At 49.1% G+C, this 22,116-nt stretch overlaps 1 protein-coding gene and 1 pseudogene across 1 annotated transcript in view; one reads left to right on the top strand and one right to left on the bottom strand.

Moving 5' to 3' along the window:
• LOC111162162 (glypican 4) overlaps positions 1 to 1,739 on the bottom strand; it is a 103,224-nt gene extending 101,485 nt beyond the window's left edge. Inside the window, exon 1 of the mRNA XM_022526356.1 lies at positions 1,580 to 1,739. Coding sequence (XP_022382064.1) covers positions 1,580 to 1,739 — 160 coding nt within the window. The remainder of the gene's footprint in view (positions 1 to 1,579) is intronic.
• On the top strand, positions 1,738 to 18,814 carry LOC111162143 (annotated as a pseudogene).
• Positions 18,815 to 22,116: the final 3,302 nt, after the last annotated feature.

The raw sequence follows: 22,116 nt of genomic DNA, 5'->3' as shown, positions 1-22,116 counted from the left end.
GGCGGGGCAGGAGGGAGAGGGGAAAGAAAGCGGGCTTTTCAGGGCTCCACAACCAATGAAATCGTGCCGCTGTGAGGACATACTTGAGTTCGCAAAAAGACAAGCAGCTCAAGGGCAAACAGTCTCTAATCAGTCGTGTGCGAGTCATTTGATAACTGCCAAGGTGCAGCGGACTCCTAGGCTGCTCCGGCAATTTCTTGAGTTCTATTTCTAGACGGATGCTGAATACACTGGGAAAGTGCCCAGCGACTTCCCTCAATTACCTTTGTAATTTATATGTAATTGATGACTGCACTTAATCTCCAAGGTTATTAATAGCCCTTCCAAAAAATGACCCCCACGTCTTCCTAAGCCTCTGGAAGCGCCCGGTTAAAATTACAGTATTTCCTTTGCTGGCTGCCGGCCCCCTGCCCGCCCCACCCGGGTGACCAGCACCGCGAGGCAAAGGCGCACTCTCATTTCCATGAAAGGTTCGGAATGGAGGCTTGGCCCCCCGGGGGCTCGAACCGCTCTCTCCTCCGTTAGGTTACGCTGGCCAGCCGCCAGCTAGATCCGTGGTTCTTTCCGAACCCTCAGGGCGAACGGGGTACCTGCGCCGCCGCCGGCTCCAGTGCGGCCCGCGGGGCTGCGCGCAACAGTTGCCCTCCGCGAATGAGAGACCGCGACCCGGAGGGGACCCGCGGCCGCCGCCGCCGCCTCGCAGGGAGGGGCGAAGGGCGCCCGCCGAAAAGCCGCCTCCCCGGCGCTCCGAGAAGGGCTTTCACCAATAGCCCACGCACCCCCCAGCGCCCAAATCCGGTGAACTTTTTCACAGGCTAAGGCTTCTCCATTTGCATAACCATCTCCAAACTGCGATTCAGGTTTCCTGTAGTCAGTCCTTTCAAAGGTTTGTAATTGAATGTGCAATTAACCCTGAAAATGAGGTGAGATAAAAGAAAGGGGGGGGTGGAAGTACCCTTCCCGTCCAGCACCTTCCGGAAAGCAGGAGAGTTCCCAAAATTCAGGGTTTGGAGGGGTGGAGAGTCGTTTGCTTTTTAAAGGCGATTTCTAAAGCCGCTGTAGCTACTAAAACTCCTAATCCGCGTCAGCGGTAGGAGAGGCGGGGAGAGGGTTTTTAAAAGAACATCAATGAAACCTCCATTGGAGTTGCACGTTTGGCGTCCCGGGGAAGCTGGCACGCTGTAGGCTGCGCCACCCCCGCCCGACACACACACAAACACCCCACCGGCGACCCTCACCCCCTCCCGGCCTCTCGTCACCCGCACAACAAAGCGGGGAGCCCAGTAAGGAGTTCAACCCGGAACAGGCGACGGAGCCGGTGACACGCACTTTGCGGGCCAGAGTCCTCGGGACTCCCCGGGACCGTGAAGACGCGGTGGGGCGGGAGCAGATGCGGGATGGCAGACGGTCCGGCGGCGGGGGACCCCGCTGCGCCGGGGCTCGCTCTCGCGCTCTCTCCCGCCTGCCCACGGCTTCCCCCCCACCGGCGCCCCAGGCTACCTGCGGCCGCGCGGGGGTTCCGCGGCCCCTTCCCCGGAGTGCCTGCCTCCGCGCACGCCTCCCGAGGGCCCCCACCTACCGTTGATCTCGTGCGTGGGGGCATCGTTCTTGTTGAAGCCTTTGGACACGTAAAGCCGTCGCACTTCCGAGCAACTTTTCGACTTGGGCTCGGCAGCCAGCAGCGCGGTGCAGAGCACGGCCAGGGCGCAGAGAAGCGCGGGCAAGCCGAACCGGGCCATGGTGCGGGCCGGGGCTGACGCGGTCCCACCTCTGGGAACCGGGGGAGAGTGGCGAGCGCGGGCCGAGCGGCGCGGGGCCGGGGACTCGCGAGCGGAGCGAGAGGGCGAGGGAGTTGGGGTAGGAGTTGGGAGAGCAGCGGGAGGAGACGGGGGGCGAAAAGTGGAGCTGGGCCTCGCGCGTCAGGCAACGGTCCCGGGTGCCAGGCGCCCGGCCGGGGTGGAGGAGGCGGAGGGCGTGGAGGCGGTGCGCGGCCCACGGGAGCGGAGGTGCGGGCCGGTGGGCTCTGGGCTCCGCGGGGCGGCGGACGGGGCGCGCCGGCCGGCAGCGGGACAGGGGCGCGGGGAAGGAGGGGAAGGTGGCAGGCGCCGCCGGGGCCGCGGAGGGCGTGGGCGGCGGCGGGCGCTCGCTGCGCGCGGCTCGGGGTTGCCCGGCGCGGGTCCGCTCTCCTGGCTCGGCTCGGCTCCGCTCGGCTCACTCTGCCCTCGGCCGCGCGGCTGTGCCCTCCTCAGCTCCGCCGCTGATTGACTGGCCGGCGTGCGCGGCGACGCTCGGCAAACTTGGCCCAGCGGGCGGCACTCAGGGGGAGGGGAGCGGGCGGCGGGGGGGGCGCCGGAGACGGGCGGGAGCACGCAGGGCCGGGACGGGAGAAAACCTGGAAGCGGGCTGGGATCCGGAGCGGCCAAATCCACTTCCTAGGGGGCCGCACCGGGCGCGCGGCGCTCCCTCGCGCGACACGCCCCGCGGGGCTCCTCCCTCCGCTCCTCCTCCCCTCCCCCGGGAGGCGGGAGATGCCCGCCGCCCCCTACCCGAAGAGGGAGGGCTAACTTCTCCCGGGTGAAGGGCCGAAGTCCTGGGGGGACCGCGCGCCTGGGCACTTGTTCCGAAGCCCGCGGCCGAGTCACAGGCTATCTGTGCGCGGCCACCTGACTCGCTGACCGTGGGTCAAAGGCGGGGGAACCCTCCCGCCTCGATACCTGCCCTCCCAGCCTCCCCGCAGCCCCGAGGACGCCCCTAACAGCTCCTGGGCCAGGAGCGGAAGGCGCTGGCATGACTCGCATTGTTTCGCTGCAGGCACAAGGGGACTTCGGACTCCCAGCTGGCACTAGACCTTCACCTGGCCCTCTCAGACCTGCTTCCCATCCAACGGTGCTCCATGAGCACCGACTTGTTCCGAACCCCGGCAGGCATTCTCCTCCCCCGCCTTCCCCCTGCCACGCCCGGTTCTGCTACAAGTCTAACCAAACCCTGAAGTGGGAGCCCTCCCCCCTCACCCCAGGATAGAGGCGTTGGGACATTCACGGATGACCTCCGAGACTTTGGAAACCTGGCCCAAATCCTCGTCGTAAACGTAGGGAAACTGAGGCGCCGAGAAAGGGAGCGACTTGCTAATAGCATGCAGCTGGGGTGTGGGTCCAGAACCCTGATTTACTCTCCCAGGTCACGTGGAGTAAAGGTAGCCCAAGACCCCAAGCCCCTTCTGCCCTCCAGCCTCTTGAGAGAGACTCACAGCTCTCTGGGACCCAGTCTCCACTTAGCCACCAGAAAACTGGAAATGGGCGAGTCTTCCCACCTTCCCAGCTTTGTCAGATTCCATTAATGAGTGTTTTTGAAGCTCCCAGGGCTCCTTTAATGAAGGGAACTGTGCAGATTGGGAACTTGTCATTACCCTTGTTATTGTTACAATCTGCTTTAAGAGGTTAGGGTGAGAAGTGCCTCAGACACCTCGGGAGTGTGCTGGGAACTGGGCAGATAAAAGGGGCTGGAACTTATTATTTGGCTAGACTCTCAATTCCCATAAAATTACATAGGGTGAAGATATGAACCATCATTACAATTATCACCCTCATAGGGTTTGTTGAGACTTCGTCCACTGCTGTTTGTAAACCACGTTGACATGTTGGCTCTGTGGAGTTGTAGAAACTTAGGTCAGCTATTGTTTTGGATGCCCACTGCACACTCTTCTAGATTTTATTAACTCTTGGAGATCATCAAGGTAAACATATCCGTGACCTATTAGTGAAACTTACAATTTCTGTGGGTGGGCAGAATATTTAACCCTGCAACTAGCAGAGGAGTTTTTCTAAATATGCAAACTCCCCTCCAGGTGAATTTCCTGCCATTTTCAAGAGACTTTCAATTAGTCTGCCTTTTTCTCAAACTGATACCATTCAGATTATCCCTAGGGCTTAGCCCAGCACTTTTAACTTTCACTGATTGATGCATTTACTGAAAGATGTTCTTTACCAAAGATGATACAATCTGAGATGCAGCCCACGGTAATAACAAAATGAAAACCAGTGACCGTAAGTGAAAAAAAAGATCCTCCCAAAAACCATGGAGCCCAAATCTGAAAGCTACTTTTCCCAAGTCCAGGGGGAACTCATTCCTTGCCCCCACTCCCGTCCCGCCCAATTTACTCCTGTTTTTCCTGCTCATGTATTATTAACCAAAACTTGAGTCTTTTCCACCAGAAACAGTAACCCCTGGCTAGAAACGGATCTGGACAAGTCTGAACTTTACCACACAAGACAGGAACCCCAAGCCCTGCTCAGAGGCGGCTCCCACTTCAAAGCCTCCTTTCATTTAAATACAAACAGGGTGAACAACTGGCAATCTACGAAACAAATACCATCCAGCTTCCCTTTTCAGATGGCCCCGTGCTCCTCCTTTCCTCCCCCCACCCCCACTCCAGCTTTTCTCTTAGGAAGAGGCTCCTTAGTGGAGATGCCTCTACTCTGTAAGTTATCTGAATGCCAAAAAAAAAAAAAAAAAAAAAAAAATGGATTGGATACCGCGCTTAGAATATAAGAACCAACAGCTTCTCAAGGTGATTAACTCTCATATAGCACTTTTGGGGGAGCTTTTCTATTGTGGTAAAATACGCAAACGTAAGTTTTACCATTTTCACCATTTTTAAGGATACAATTTAGTGGCATTTAGCACACTCACAAAGGTGTGCCATCATCACCACCATGTAGCTCCAGAATATTTTCATCATCCCAAAAGGAAACACCATACCCATTAAGGAAAGTCTATTCCCTTCTCCCCACCCCCCAGCCCACGGAAACCACTAATCTGCTGTATGGATCTATGGATTTGCCTATTCTGACGTTTTGTATAAATGGAGTCTTGCCATATGTGACCTGTGTCTGGCTTCTTTCCTTTAGCATCAGGTCTTCAAGACTCATCCATGTGGGAGCAGATATTAGGACTTCTTTCCTTTCTGTGGCTGGATGGTGTTCCATTTTATAGATACGCTACATTGGGTCATATAGTACTTTACCGTTTGCAGAGTGCCTTCAGCTGCACTCCTCTATTCTTAGAAAATTTTAGTGTGTGTGTGTGTGTGTGTGTGTGTGTGTGTGTGTGTGTTTTAATAGATTAGCAAGGGCGCCTGGGTGGCTCAGTTGGTTAAGCATCTGGTCTGCCCTTGGCTCAGGCCATGATCTCAGGATCCTGGGATCAAGCCCCACGTCGGGCTCCCTGCTCAGGCAGAAAGTCTGCTTCTCCCTCTCCCTCTGCCTCTCCCCCTGCTTGTGCTCTCTCTCACTTCCAAATAATAAATAAAATCTTTAAAAAAAAAAATAGGGGCGCCTGGGTGGCTCAGTTGTTAAGCCTCTGCCTTCAGCTCAGGTCATGATTCCAAGGTCCTGGGATCAAGCATCGGGCTCCTTGCTCAGCTGGGAACCTGCTTCTCCCTCTCCCCTGCACTGCTCCTGTTCTCTTTCCCTCTCTCTCTCTCTCTCTCTCCCTCCCTCATAAATAAATAAATAAAACCTTTAAAATAAAATACAAAGTAAAAATAAATAAAAATAGATGAGCAAACGTTCTCGGCAAGATTACGTGGCTCATTCACAGCCACGGAAATCTTGAGTAGCTGAACAAAGACTGAAAATTTTAAGGCCTCTGACCAAATCCCATGGGTCTCATTTAGGGTCAGCTGTGAAAGTGTAACTACCCAGATCCCACAGTAGCGTCCCTATTTCGGACAATTAAATGTTCACTGAGCACCTACTATGTGCCAAATGCTGCCCATCCCTAGAGACAGGGAAGACATACATACCACAAAGCGTTTACAGTCGAATGCACTGGGTCAGACCCACACGCAAAGGCTCGCTTAGGTAGAATACATTTACAGTATGTATACCTGCTTCTCCCAGGCAAGGCATTTCTCCTGATAAGGAACTGGGGTAGGCTCACCGGCGCACAGAGAACAACGTATGCACTGCCCGCCGGCTGCACTCCTCCAAGCCAAGAACGAGCTCAGTCAGGTCCACTCTCTCGGCTCTGGGGGTACATCTCCTGGCCTGCTGGGGAGCTAGATTGGTTGCCAAACACAGGGATGGCGAGTAGAACGAACTTCCTTTCCTAGGATTGGTGCTGTCCCATAGCCCTCTAGCCTCTCCCTTTACGCAATCCCTCTTTCCCCCAGCCATCAGAGCGAGCCTCTGACACCACCCCCAAACCCCTGAATGGTGCCCTCCGCTGCTGAGCCCTGCCCCTCCCCCCATGGTACCCCATCGCTTTCCAGATCAATTCTCAAACAGTTCAGCACCAGCACCACCATGCGCTGTCCATGTTTTCTCTGCAAGCCCTCTCTCAGGTTTTCTTTTTTATTTGAATGCTCATTGCCTGCAGAGTACAGGTTCACCTGCCGGGCCAGTCTCCCACAGGAATAAAAGACCTAGAAATGTATTTGAAATCTCCTGATTTTTAAATGTTAGTGACCACTTAAGAAGTCATGAAAGTTTGCCAGATAAACTATGCCCTTCTTCAGCCTAGATTTCACCAAGTAACCTTCTCTCCACCCCCGCCCCCCACAAAACGCTGTGACTTTCCTTTTTAAGCAGCCAAGAGAGTAATACCTGCTGACCACTTGCTATGTACCAAGGTGGGTTCTGAGAAGGCCCTAGGAAGCTGGAAGACCGGAGGCATTTCAAGAGCTGACTGTCTGCTTGGAGAGGTGGGATCTATGTGTGTGTGCAGAAAGACAATGGTGAGGGTAACACAGGGCAATGCCTGTCCCCTGGGGCAGTCATCCCAAGTCACTCCTTGTTCTATGGTTGTCAGCCTCCTCTTGGTCCCCTTGGAAATTTACAGAAGTACCAGTAATTGAAGGATCAGTCACTTGGAAAGAGTTGGTGTGTGTAGTCTGTTCCTGGCTCCTAATTTCATACTTCCCTTCAGTTTCTCTAATACTTGAAGTCTGCCTCACCTTTCCTTCTCCCTCAGAGAGCTCATCTGTGTTTACAACTTTGAACATAGGCAGCGGGTACCTAGCCACTTTACTTCCTGTTTGTGCCTATGGTCCCCACTGTGCTCTCTTTTTCTTCTGTAATCACCTGGACAATTCAAGTCTTCCTTTTCACTCCATGGCCATCAGGGTCTGTCCAGGTTCCATTATCTCTTGTCTGGACTGTAGAGCCAACCTCCTAACAGGTCCTCTGGCCTCTGGCCTCTCTCTCTCTCTCCATCCATCCACCCAGGGGCTGTCACAAAATCAGCCTGATAGCATCATTTATAAGCTTCCCACTCCTTGCCTAAAAACTCTTCCGTGGGAAGCCAATCTCCTAATAATAACTGATATTTGCTTAGTACTACAGAGTTTAGGAATTGCTTCCACATGTATTATCTGTGAAATATGTATTATTTTCCATAATTTATGGGTGAAGAAAATGGTTCAGAGCCTTAAATTGAGGCCCTCTGAGTCCAAGTTCAATTACAGTCACTTCTCACTGTGCCCCAAGCCCAAAACAGACCCAGGAAAACTTGGAAGACAGTGCAAGGCTAATGGGTAAAAGATTGGAGAGAGTAGGACTGCCTTTGGACCCTGAAGGACAGGGAGAAATTACCAGGCAGAAGAGTGGGGATGTAGGGGGCCAGTGGGGGCCAGTGAAAACCCGATTTTAGCTGAGTCCAGGTTCATCTGGGAGACTAGCAAGTCAGAAGGTGCCAGATAATGGGAACACGGTACCCTGGGATGACAGTGCTATCTTGATCCCATCAACACTGATGATGTATAAACAGAGACTGAAAAGACAGAAGTGGTGCCTTAGAAACAATGATCTGGGGAGGCGGCGAGGGGGCACAGAATGGACTGAAAGCAGCCACGGCTGTGGTGAGGGCCCAGCATTTCTTCATCCAGGGATTCCAGATGAAGACCAGAAAACAAATGCATAAAAGACACAAAGGGAAAGGCAGTGAAAGAGGTGAGGCGGTGGGGCTACCCCCCACCCACCGCGAGAGTTAAGGCCTGGTTCTGCCATTTACTGACCATGTGTCCTTAGGTAAGTAACTTACCCTTCCTGAGCCTCACTTTTTTTCTCACACCTACCCCTCCTCGAGGATTACAAGAGAAAACATATGAAAAGCATTTCTCTTGGTCCCTAGCGCTTTCTATGCCCTCAGCACAAGCCATGGAGTAGAAACTACAGGGACTTAATCAGAAAGCACTTAGCATCCTGCCCTGGACAAAGCCCTCATTTGCTATCCATCCGATCATTCCTTCACTCAACAAGTATTTACTGGGATCGACACTCTTTAAGGCTTTGGGAGCACAGTTACGAATAAAACAGTATCCCTTCTCTCATGGGGCCTGAAAGTTGGGGCTCAATAGAGTAAACATTAGCTAATACTCTCCTTATGGTTATTAGACATTCCATCCACTTCACAATTTGCTCAGACCCAGCCCTGCCGGCATTGAAATGCTATTTAGTATGATAGCATATTTGTCTAATATTTTTTTTAGATGTATGTATTTATTTAAAAGAAAGAGAGAGCACTTGTGAGCACACAGAGGGAGATGGAGAAGCAGACTCCCCTGCTGAGCAGGGAGCCTGACATGGGGCTCCATCTCAGGACTCCGGGATCATGACCTGATCTGAAGGCAGATGCTTGGGGTGCCTGGGTGATGAAGGCGTTAAGCATCTGCCTTCTGCTCAGGTCATGATCCCAGGGTCCTGGGATTGAGGCCCGCATCGGGCTCCTTGCTCAGCAAGAAGCCTGCTTCTCCCTCACCCTCTCCCCCTGCTTGTGTCCCCTCTCTCACTGTCTCTCTCTCTCTGTCAAATAAATAAATATAATCTTTAAAAAAATCAAAGCAGATGCTTAACCGACTGAGCCTACCCTGGCACCCCCTAGTCTAATAATTTTGAAGATTTATTTATTTGAGAGAGAGAGAAAACGGGGGAGATGTGGTGAGGGGCAGAGGGAGAGAGGAACTTAAGCAGACTCCCCACTTAGCGTAAAGCCCGATGCGGGGCTCAATCTCATGTCCCTGAGATCACAACCTAAGCCGAAACCAAGAACCAGACACTCAATGGACTGTACCACCCAGGCGCCCCTTGGTCTAATAATTTTGATTCGGAACACATGAATTATATCCATATTGGTCTCCACAGTTAGTGTTGTATGATATGAGTTGTTGAACACAAAGGGATCGAGTTATTTTTATCTGCTAGGGTTCTTTCACTACAGGAAAGATATTTCTTGTGCCCATTTTCCCGGTGAGATACCAGAGGCCCAAAGAGTAAAATGGACATTCTCATGTCACTGGTACTGATATGTTCCCATACTTTACTACTGGGGCAAAGGTTTCAGGAAGTTTCTAACGTCTGTAAAAAATGACGACTCATAACTCATTCACGCTCATGGGAGAACAAAGACCAAACTCTGCATGGAAAGCGGGTTAGTCTTCTCCATCCCTAAGCTGTTATCTATAGTCTATTTATAAAGGGCATTTCTAAGTACTGAAAAAAAGGACTCACTTTGCACTGGGTGCATTTCCTGATGACGGCAAAAACAGTTGCTGTAGATTACAGTCATTACTCTAGCTTGTGGCCTACGATTTGACCTACGGCTTTAGATGTAAAACATGCATTTCAATATAATTGGGAGAGTTTCTTCTCTAATTTGCCCATCAGACATAAGTGGAACATTCATGGAAAGAAAATTATTTCTTCATATCCTTTTGATTCAATAAAACTACCAGTACACGCGAAGGTACTTCTGAAACATTCATTTTTCAAAATTGTTTGTACAGCTTGTTCACATCCCAAGCAGCCAATGAGAAAATTGCATGAGCAAAAGGACAGAGGAGAGGCTGGCAGCCCAGCACCGTCCAAGCAGAAGCTACTCGAATATGAGATCTGGAAGGGACCTTGACATTTGTCTGGTCCATCCACCTCAACCTTGACCTTTCCTTTTGCATTTGAAATTTCAAGCCAGGGAAAGACGGTCAGAGGCAAAACATAGGTTCTGACTAGAGCAGGGGCAATAGTGATGGTGTTTTCTATCCTTGTTCCTTCTAGTCAGGATTTCAGAGGGAACAAGGGTTTCTAGGTTTCAAGCACGTTGCGCCTCGAGATTGCAAAGGACACGTAGTTACATGTGGTAGCATGAGCTGCATTTTATGTTCATTCTCTACCTCGTTTGGAAAAACAGACAAGTGATCTGGTGGCGGCACCCCTGCCCTCCCTTACAGGACTCCAAGGATCTGAAGGGTGTCCTCCCCAACTCCGGCCCTGAACATCATGAAACCTTGTCTCTGCCCACCACCCCACCCCCTTGCCCTGCTGTGAGGATCAGAAAACCCAGCCACAAAACCCAGGCTCCATTAGAAAGCGACAGAACGTTTTAAGCGACAAAAGAAAGTCCTTAATGAAATGCCAATCGAGGCCTACAGGTAGTGAGACTTGCAGTTTAAACCTGCAAAGTCAGATGGCATTCCTTTTCTTTTTTCTTCTCCTCCTCCTCTTCTTTTTCTTCTTCTTTTTCCATGGCACCACCATCCCTGCCTTTATGTGAAGAGACAATGTGCATTTTTAAGAAGACCCAGCAGGGAGTAGGCATTTTTATTCCAAAGAGATACCACAGATAAAAAGAGCTGAAGAGAGTCAGGGTCAGACATAGTTTGACATTTGTCATTTTCTAACCACTGATGGGTGATGTCTACAGCACTGTTGCTATAACAATAATGAATTCAAATGAGCGAGGAAACTAGGAACCTGCACAGACTTTCTGAGCATCTAGCTGAATCCAGGCTGCACACACAGCATGGGGGTGGGGGTTGGATTTTCCCATGTCCCTCCCTGCTCATGCTCACGTATACACACTTCTCCTACCCAGCCTGACTTTGGATAATTCAAACCGACATGGTCTTAATTCTCAGAGTACCCAGTGCCTTATTCCAGCATGCAGGGTTCGGTGGGGGGTGGGGGGAGGATGGCAAAAGTGGGCAGAACCCAGGAAGGGGCTTATGCCCGCTCACTTCCACCACCTCTAAGAGAACCCTGCCTTTCTTCCCCTTGACTTCTCAGGGTCAAGGGAAGGAGGCAGCTTAAAAAGAAAAATTTATCAAGAGAAAGTTGTAGCAGTGCCTGGCTGGCTCAGTTGGTGGAACATGTGACTCTTGATCTCAGGGTCATGAGTTCAAGCCCCATATTGGGTGCAGACCTTACATTAAAAAAAAAGTTGGGGCGTCTGGAGGGTTCAGTCAGTCAAACCTCCAACTCTTGATTTCAGCTCAAGTCTTGATCTCAGGGTGGTGAGTTCAAGCCCCGCACTGGGGAGGTCTGTGCTGGGTGTGGAACCTACTTTAAAAAAAGTCAGGGGCGCCTGGGTGGCTCAGTGGGTTAAAGCCTCTGCCTTTGGCTCAGGTCATGATCCAGGGGTCCTGGGATCAAGCCCCGCATAGGGCTCTCTGCTCAGCGGGGAGCCTGCCTGCCTCTCTGCCTACTTGTGATCTCTATCTGTCAAAAATAAATAAAATCTTTAAAAAAAAAGTCAAAAAAAAAGAAAAGAAAACTAATTTTCAGAAGTCCCATTTCTGATTTTAAATAATCAAATCTAATTTCTATACTCCTGACTTTATTTCCTTTAGAGTTTGGATTCATTTTAATTTGTTTATCTTTAATAAATGTATACAAATGGTATGATCTTGAAAAATTGCTGGTTTTAGTTGATATTTTAGGTACTATGAATAAAAGCATTCAAAGTTTTAAAACTACCACCTCTAATAAGGTGCAAAAAATATGTATGACCACAAAGAGAAACTCTATCCCCATTAAGCAGTCACTCCCCCTTACCTCCTCCCCCGGCCCCACGCAGTCCCTTACAACCTCTAACCTACTTCGGGTCTCTATAAATTTGTCTGTTCTGGACATTTCATGCAGTGGAATCCTACAGTATTGGTCCCTGTGTGGCTCATTTTACTTTGCACAATGCCTTTAGGGTTCATTTGTGTTGTAGCAGGCATCAATACTTCATTCCTTTTTATGGCAGAATAGTATTCTCTCATATGGATACACACATTTTATTTATCCATTTATTGCTTGGTGGATATTTGTGTTTCCATTTTTTGCATACCCAGAAATTTATCCTAAGGAAATAACCTAGGAGATGCATAAATCATTAGCTACAAGGCTATTCAGTGTGTGTTTATGTACTATAATCTGTTAATCCATTCATCCTCTGATTTCCGATTCTTCTGGGTATTAACCTACTATTTTTTTAAGAGATTTATTTACTTATTTTAGAGAGAGACAGCTTGCACTCACACAAGCAGGAGGGGCAGAAGGAGAGGGGGAGGGAGAGAGAATCTCAAGCAGACTCCTTGTTGAGTGTGGAGCCTGATGCAAGGATCAGTCTCATGACCCTGAGATCATCACCCAAGCTGAATCCAAGAATCAGACACTTAACTGACTGAGCCACCCAGGTGCCCCATGGCTGGGTATTGTTAAGAGAAGGTTCTATCCTGTTGCCTTTGGTATGGCAGTGGTGGAGTAGGCTGTCTTTGGCAGAGCTTGGAGAATGGCACGGTAAGAAGTCATTGGGCTGTGAATCAGAGTCCTCCCACTGAGTCCTAACTTTGCTACTATTCTTGACTCCAACTTTCTCACCTGTGCGACTGGGGCTCTGGAGTTCCTTCCAGCTCTGATACTTAACTTTTGCCCTAGACAAGATCCTGGCCCTCAAGAAACTTACAATTTTATCTAAAAAAATTTTTTATCAAGTAAACAGTACCCCCCCAACATGGGACTTGAACTCATGACCGCAGGATCAAGCGTCCTGTGCTCTACTGATTGAGCCAGCTGGGCACCCTGCAACTTACAATTTTAGTGGGCAGACAAGACATAGCCCCCAAGAGACAACTCATGACCCACAACAGCACATGTGAAACACTAGAGATCTGCCTCACAGTTGTTTGGAGAGAGTTTTCCTTTGAGCCTACTTTCTCCATTCAACATGAGGAAGCCTCTTCAATGATGTTCCAATTTTTTGCTGCAACAGCTGCAGCCACTGCCAGTCATTTAGGCGTCTTGGGTTCTGCTCGGTTGGGGTGTTAGCCACAGGGACCAAGGGCAACAGTGAAAACAGCGATGTCATTAAAGGTGGGGGCACTGAATTGCCAGTGATGCCCAAAGCCGGCTGCACAAAGCTAGAACTTCACTAGGAAATGAGGAGCAGCTGGCCATAGCGTCCTGCCCCGCTGCCCTCCCCGACCCCCCCACCCCACCCCACCCCCCGCCCAACCTGGGGAAGGGCCTCTTCCCTAAGCAGGAGGAAAAGCAGCAAAAACTCCAACCCGGCCCCTTGACTCATGAAGAAACCCTGTTCCCCCACCTGCCTTGCAGCTTCTCTGCTTCTCTGTGCAGAAACACAGCTACAACCCGCACCACACCCTCTCCATTCACTGCCACATCCCTTCTTTGAATTCCGTTTTCAATGTTACTTGACAATTGGGTAAAATCATGTTTCAAAGAATGCACTGGACAGCATGCAGCAGGGACCCATTAAAATCCTGCTTTGGTATATACAAAAATATACTCATTTTCACAGATTTAAATACTTCTCAGCTCTCTGCAAAGGACTGCATGACAGATGGTTTCAAAGCGAGTCACATTTACAAACAGCAGACAAAAATATTATTTAGCAGATTCTCTAAGAGTTCTTCTGAGCTGTTCAGAACCAATCTTTTCCCAAGAGCTCTTTTATTTCTAATTTGTGGAGGCCAATGCAAAAGCCTTTCTCCTTCCTAGCAACCTCTGTGTGTGCGTCTCTTGAGTTTGTAGAAGAATCGAAAGCAGTTCTAGAACTATGAATATTATTCTGGAGAATACTTCTTGGCCCCCAAAATATGAATTATTAACCCATCACAAACACTAAACCAAAAATGGCAGGGGGGGGGAGACCAAGAGGAGAATGAGCTGATGGAGAAAGGTCACAGGAGTTATGAATCATCTACACAGCCATCTAGTGAATTACGCTTCTCCAATTAAAGTCATCAAAACAAGGACTGCCTCTGCTTTTTAAAGTTCTGGAAAAGGTCACGTGTCAAGTACATATTATGAACAGGGAATAAGCCACAGGGCTGGACTGTAATCCAGAAGCATCCACTGTCGGCAGGGACCACACCAGTAATTCACAAGGCAGGCAGGGCGTGTTGGCTCCAGATAGCTGGGGGTCCTCATGATCGGCAGAGGGGTGAGGTCACTGGCCCTTCTGGGGGTGGGTCCAGGCGAGGGGAGATAGCCACACCGAAGATCTCAAAGGGCTAGGTGGGCCTGTTAGATAAACAGCATGCCTTGCACAAAGGTCTAGAGGATGAGAATTGGGAGATGGGCAGAGGGGGGGAGAGTGGGGGACAGGCAGCTTGGGGAAGAGTGGAAAGAGACAGAGGAAGAGCATAGAGCCACACCTGTGTGGTTGGCAGCTCAGATCCCTGTCCGGCTGGACCAAAAGAATGCTTGGCAACGTAAGTGTGAGCCATGCGGGTACACCGTCCCCATAAAGGCCGTCTTTCTCTTCCTGCTAGCCTTACCCTGAGAACCAACAGGGTTGACGTGGTCTCTAGCACATACTGACAAGGAAAGGAAAGAACCCGAGCAGAGCAACAGCATGCACAGCCTGGGTTCCTTTTTTTTTTTTTTTTTTAAGATTTCATTTATCTATTTGACACACAGACAGAGAGAGACAACAAGAAAGGGGAGCGGCAGGCAGAGGGAGAAGCGGGCTCCCCGCAGCGTGCTGGATGTGGGCCTGAGATCTTGACCTGAGCCGAAGGCGGACGCCTACCGGCTGAGCCACCCAGGCACCCCCTGGGTTCTGGTTAATAGTACAGTTGTGGGTTGGCTGAGCGATGCCATCCCTCAAGAAGTTAGTGCATTTTCATCTTTTACAGTGAAATTTTCCTGTTTATTCCTCCCACTCATGTTCTAGAATTTTATTTATAACACTTTTTGGCCTGCTCTTTAAAGTGTGTGTGCGTGCCTCTGTGTGTGAGAGACTGACTGAGAAGCTAAAGTACTCTTACTGGGCTTGGAGCTTCTGGAAGGCAGGCCTCCCACCCATTCCAAGTATTATAATTACGATTGGTTCTGCATCAGGAGAAGCAAGCTAGACGGTGCCCCTCTCTTCTGGCGGCACCCTCTTGTCTAGCCGCCTCCTGCGTCCGTGGCCCTCCAGCCTCGGCTTCCCCTGGGGTCCCAGCAAGGCCGCCTGCCTGTCGCCCAGGGCTCGGGGGACCCTCGGGAAAATTGGGTCACGGTGCGAGAAGGGGCCTCAGAGAGTGGCCAGGGCCCGTGCCCTGCGGTCAGGCGGGTCCGGGACCCGACCACCCACCCAGGTGGGGGCTGAAGATGTCAAGGCAGAGGCCAGCGGCCCTGCCAGGCACCGGGCACAGAGCTGAAGCGGCCCAACAGGTGCCGCCCCAGATGCACCAGGGAGGGCCCCAGGGAGGAGGCGGCCTCCTTTACCCTTGTGTGTGTCCTGGTGGCCATGGCAGCATGCCGCGGAGGGGCTAGAGACGCCGGCCTGGTCCACGTGTGGGCCAAGGGGAGCCTGGGCGTCTCTGCTGGGACAGGGCTGCCTTTCCAGCCCCAAATCGAGCCTGGACAACCCCTTGCCCTTTCACTGAGATGAGGCTCAGAGAAGGGAGGCCCCTCCCTCTGCTGCTCAGGGTTGGGGGCTCTTCCTCTGGCTCTTGGGAAGATGAAGAGTAGCTCAGCACTCCGCCTGGGGTTCAGAGACAGGATGGCGGTCTGGGTCTGGGTTAGTCCATTTAACTCCATTTAGTGTTTGCTCCCCAACCCTCAAGCTAGCATTACCAGCATCACCTGGGAACTTCCTAGAAATGCAGACTCCCAGGAGCACCTGGCTGGCTCAGTCCCGTAGAACATGTGACCTTGATCTAGGGGTCTTAAGTTCAAGTCCCACATTGGGCATCGAGCTTACTTTAAAAATAAGTAAATCAATTTTTTAAAAAGTCTTGCAAAAACAAAACAAAAAAGTCCTGCTATTTGAAAAAAAAAAAAAAAAAGGAAAAAAGAAAGAAATGCAGACTCCCAGCCCCCACCCCCACACCACCTCCTTCAGCATCTGCATTTTAATAAGATCCCCAGGTGATTGGTATGTGCATTCCGGCTGGAGAAGCCCTGCCTGAATTGTTAAAGGCAGACTGGAATAAAACCTCCATTTGCAATTGGATGATCTGGGACAGCAACGTTGGTTCCAGCCATGGTCAAAGCCTAAAAACTTCCGAGGCCAGGCCAGGGTCAAGCAAAGCCACATTCACCGCAGCCCAGCGCAACCTCCCCAAACACTCACGAGGTGGAACTTCCCGCTGGGCTACACAAGGACTTCGGTGATGAGTGTCCGTAACCAGTGGCTGCTGGGTATTGTTGTGCGTGTTTATCTAATCATCAACTAGACTGTAAGGTCTAAAAGGCCGGGAATCATACTGTATGAGTGTATATACTATGGGAGAAAAACGGCATATAATTAGCACAAGCTTTGAACTGGGTGGGCCTGCCTTCCTGGCCCAGAATTTCCACTAACTTACTGTCTAGTCTGAGCCATGGCACACGGTCTTTGGGACCCCAAGTGTGGTCATCTGTATCTAGTCGTAGTACAAACCTACCTCCCAGGGTTGTTGGAGGATGAAATGAGTAAGCATCAAAAATGTACCTTTTAGGGGCGCCCGGCTGGCTCAGTTGGTATGGCCTGTGACTCTTGATATCGGGGTGGTGGGTTCCAGCCCTATGTTGCGTGTAGAGATTACTGTGAAAAAAAAAAATGTACCTTGTAGGGCACCTGCGTGGGTCAGTGAGTTAAGCATCTGCCTTTGGCTCAGGTCGTGATCTCAGGGTTCTGGGATCGAGCCTAGGGTCGGGCTCCCTGCTCAGTGAGAAGTCTGCTTCTCCCTCTCCCTATCCCTCCTCCAACTCATTCATGTGCTCTCTCTGTCAAATAAATAAATAAAATATAAAAAAATAAAATAAATAAGTTAAAAGATGTACCAAAATAACAGGCGCTCAATGAAACTGTTACACATTTCCCTATGAATCTCCTTACCCCCCTGTGCCTAGCTCCAGGCCAGCACATTTTATTTATTTTTTTTTTTAAAAAGATTTTATTTATTTATTTGACAGAGATCACAAGTAGGCAGAGAGGCAGGCAGAGAGAGAGGAGGAAGCAAGCTCCCTGCTGAGCAGAGAGCCGGATGCGAGGCTAGATCCCAGCACCCTGGGATCATGACCTGAGCCAAAGGCAGAGGCCTTAACCCACTGAGCCACCCAGGCGCCCCATGGCCAGCACATTTTAAATGCTAAATAAAAATAGACCAGGTTAAAAAAAATTTAAAATTTAAAATTTAAAAAATTAAAAATTAAAAAAAATAGACCAGATAAATAAAAAGATGCTAGGTAACTAAAAATAGGCTAGGTGATGGATCCCCTAGATAGTGCTTAATAAACTGCATTTTAAATAAAAACTCCAACTGGTTAAAAAAAAATCTTTTGAGCAGAATTTTGGTGTAATGCAATTTAAATGAAAAAAAAAAAATAAAACAACAACAACAACAACAAAACAAACAAGAAAAGCGCCTTCAGGCACTGAGGAGATTAGGACTCTAGGGAGTTGAGCCAGTTTTAGCCGGAGATGCCTATAGGGTTATGAAGGCAGTCTAGGTGACAGTTTACAACTGCTTGGACTCAGGTCGTGACAGGAGGTGTAGCGAAGTGACTGATTTCAGAATATATTTTCAAGATAGCCATGATACGGCATGTTAACATTCTTGTGTACGTTAAATTAGAAAACGGATGTAAACGTTTTCTCATATTTTGGGTATCAGGATGATAGACAACTATAAAAGACTAGAAAAAAAATCATGCAAATAAAAGGGTTATAGCCTAAGGTTAATCTAGAAAGTTCTTTAAATTCTGCGCAAAATTAAAGACACAGTAGCTAGTAAGTTTATTTTTATTATTAATCTTTTCATTGATAAAATGAAACATGTTGAAAATCTGCAAAAAAATAATAATAATAACTTACGGGGCACCTGGGTGGCTCTGTAGGTGAAGCGTCTGCCTCAGGTCATGATCCCGGGGTCCTGGGTTCGAGCCCCATATCGGGCTCCCTGCTTGGTGGGAAACCTGCCTTTCCCCCCACATCATGCTCTCTCTTGCTTGCTCTCCCTCTCTCAAGTCAATGAATAAAATCTTGAAAAAAAAATAACTTACCGTTTTCGTAACTGTTTTTCCAAATATCAACGCTCATCGTCCTTGTTATGGACAATTTGGGGAAACACAGGAAAGTATAATAAAGAGCTAGCTTTCTCCTTGCAGATCCAAAGCCTGGATTCTGGTGCATTCAAGACTCAGCTCCAGCCCTGGCCCGGAGGAAGGCTCTGCAGCTGCAGGCATCTTGGACGTTAATACTGTTTTACAAGGGGGTGCGGAAGACTGCCCTGGTCCAGGATGGCCCTAGCCCAGGGAATTCACAAAAGCTGCCAGAGCCTTCCACAAGGCCAAGCCCACCTTTGTGCGCTTGCATCCAACTGTGACGAGCCTGTGTATGTCAAGTTGGGGGAGGCTCTTTGTGCTGAACACCAAATCAACCTAATTAAGGTTGATGACAACAAGAGGCGAGGGGAGAGATGAGGCCTCGGTGGAAGGGACACAGCGGGAGAGCCCCCCCCCGCAAAGGGCTGGCTTGCAGCTGTGTTATAGTGAAGGATGAGGGCAAAGAGTCTCAGGCCAAGGATGCCATTGAGGGCTACTTCAAATGCAAGAAATGAACAAATGAAAAAGTTGGCTCTTGTTCCTCAAAGGAAAAACGAAACAAAATCTACAATTTGCTATAATACCACCGGGCAGCCACAGACCATATTGATGCGAATGTTTTGGAATATTTCCTTCCATTATTTCTCTCTCTCTTATATTTATATAATATAAATATTATTATCTCTTTGATATTTATAGACTAGAAATAGAGATGCGGTGGAGGGGAACACCCAGCCGGCTCAGTAGGTGGAGGGAGCGACTCTCAAGGGTTGTGAGTTCCAGTCCCACCTTGGGGGTAGAGATTACTAAAAAAAAACAAACAAACAAACAAAAAAACCACCTTTTTTTAAAGAGAGAGAATCTGAATATGGAGATCAAAATAATTACCTGTTATTTCTATTATTTTATATAAAAGTTTGTTGGTCTCAGAAGACAATGGGGCCGGCTGGGTTTCCTTCCTCCCTGAGCACTGAGCCCTCTCCTCTGGAAACCCAGGCCTCGATACCAGCCACACTAAGACATTTCCCCGGTTCCCTGAGATCTCCATGTGGTATGTGCTACATAACTGTGCTTTCGAAGACAATACGCCGCCGGATAGAAAGCAGGGGGATAAGAACACATCTGAACTGGTGACCCGTCTGACACAATCCATGTTTCAAACCCAAAGGCATTTTCTAGTGAAATAACAAGAAGTTGAAATAAGGAGCTAGGAGACAAGTGCCTTTGAAAACTTAACTCTGGGGCCGCCTGGCTGGATCATTCAGTGGAGTGTGTGACTTTTGATCTCAGGATCATGAGTTCAAGCCCCATGTTGGGTGGAGAACTTGCTTCAAAAAAATAATAAAATACAATTTCTAAAAAAAAAAAAAAAGAAAGAGAAGAAAGAAAAAACTTAACACTGGCTTTGTCTAGTACAGGCCCTCTTAGCCCACACAGTTTCTACTTTAATTGGGACAGAAAGAGGAGGCACTTGAAATGGAGCAGGAGACACATTCTTTCATTGATCTAGGGGAGAGGAAAGCATGTCTCTTGACCATTGGTCTTTCTCCACCTAGGCCTAACCCAGACTTTCATGGCCTGGATAAATGCTGTTTCTCTTTTGTCCTTTGTCCAAATCTTGTTCTTGATCCTGAAGGCCCTAGGTTTGAAGTAGGAAGGCATGGTTTTGAACCCTCCTTTCTGCCACTTGTAATATACATCTGTGGCCTTGGCTGCGACAGGGAACCCCTCAGACCCTCAGTTTATACATCCGTAAAATGAGGATAATGATATTACCTCCCTCCTTGGGTTATTATTCATTGAGATAGCCTCCAAACCATGGGCACAGGGAAAGTATTCCAAAAATGAGAGAGTGCAGGATTCCCTCCCCATTGTACCTGACAGATTCTGTAATCCAAAATTCACGCCTCCTCCATCCCTTCACCAAATCCTTGATGCTGATCTCATGCCTGGAGCCCAGGCTCTTTTTCTTTTAACTGGTCCAACCTGCTGCTTCTATATCCATCCTTCTTGAACCTGTGACTTGGGTCACATCGAGGAGGTTGGCACCACCATTTTTCCCTCCCAAATTCATCCCGCACTGCCTGGTCCCTTCCTCCCCACGAAGAATTTCCATCCATTTCTTCAACTCACCACGTCTCCCTGAATATGAAGACAGGACAACCTCCCAGGCTTTATTCACTAAGTCATCTTTCTTCATTCAAATCCCACTCACTTCAAAAGGCTTGCTTAAAACACAGACAAAACTAGTAATCAAACTCCAGGGGGATAAAGATGTTCCTCTCGCTGTAAATCACAGCATAGTTACCCTGGAAGGAAAAAATCAACCAACATTTTTACAGAGGTGAGAGCCCGCGCCAGGACCCCAGGGGCTGAGAGGATGCTCACCCACCATTAGGTAAGAGCCTACATTGGTTCAACCCCTAGGAATGCATCCAGGCAAGAGTGATGGAACCATGAACACATTCATACTCATTAACCTTATATTTCAATATCTATGAGGTGACTTTAAGGAAATGTTAAGACATTTGGGTGAAGGGACGCCTGGGTGGCCCAGTGGGTTCAGTGTCTGCCTTCAGCTCAGGTCATGATGGGGGGGGGGTGTCCTAGGATCCAGTCCTGCATCCAGCTTCTTGCTCAGCAGGGTGCCTGCTTCTCCCTCTCCTTTTGTCACTCCTCCTACTCCTGCTCTCTCTGACAAATAAATAAATAAAATCTTTTTTTTAATTTTATTTTTTATAAACATATAATATATTTTTATCCCCAGGGGTACAGAAATAAATAAAATCTTAACCAAAAAAAAAAAAAAAAAGAAAAAGAAAAAAGAAAAGAAATTGGGGTGAAAAGACAAGATGTTATGCTAATACGCATTCCTGGTTGTGTTAGTTACAATAGAAGAACATCAGCGACCACCCAAAGGGCCAACAACAACAAAACTGTAACATACATCCTACTGAACCCCTTAGGTGTAGTCTGCAGTTACTAAAATAATAAGGACCATGATGCATCTAGGTAGAAAAGTTTACAGTATGAAAAACAAGGTGCATAAAGTGTGTGTGTGTGTGTGTGTGTGTGTGTGTGTGAGAATATAGAGCTAAGAAAATGAAAGCTTTGAGAAAAGACTCAAAGAACAAAACAGAACTAACACACAGCAAAATACTACCAGCCTCTGCGTTTGGGAGTTGTAATTATAAATGGGGAAGGGTTTTTCTTTTTCTCTGCTTTTCAAAGTTTCTCTAATGTGGTTACAATCCTGTTATAAATATATGTAAATTATATATGTTACTTTTATAAATATGTATCTGAAGCCTCCCTGGAATTAAGGAATTCCGAGCAAGGAGTTCCCGTCCCAAAGAAGGACCACCAGGCAGCAGCCCTCTCTGTCAGTCAAACCGCCAACAGACCAACCCCCCAAGGGACCCTATTTTGGGATCTGCTAATCCCAAGGCCTGTGCTCGGAAGATGGGCCGGGTCTGCGCCCTCCGGACGGACGTGGGAAACACTCGCCCCATCCCGAGCCGGCCCCGAAACACCTGGAGGGGCGGAAACGGGTGGCCGAACTCGGTCCCCGGCCCTGTCCCGGGCGCCCTCCGCCGCGCTCCGCCACTGCCTGGGGGAAGAGAAGTGAAAGCGGAGTCCGGGAAGCAAGAAAGTGTGGCGACGCACTTCAGGGGACGCCCAGTTGGGGCAAATACTTCGCGGGAAGCAAATTTTAGTGGCAATTTGGAAAACTGAAAGCAGCAGTTCAGGTGTGTGTGCCCTGCAGTGATTGCGAATGAGGGCTGTTGCTAAGCCACGGACCGGAGTTTGGAGACAG

This window comes from Enhydra lutris, unplaced genomic scaffold, assembly GCF_002288905.1.
Source record: "Enhydra lutris kenyoni isolate GAN:26980312 unplaced genomic scaffold, ASM228890v2 scaffoldscaffold89, whole genome shotgun sequence".
Lineage (NCBI taxonomy): Eukaryota > Metazoa > Chordata > Mammalia > Carnivora > Mustelidae > Enhydra > Enhydra lutris.
This window is presented reverse-complemented; position numbering and strand designations above follow the sequence as displayed.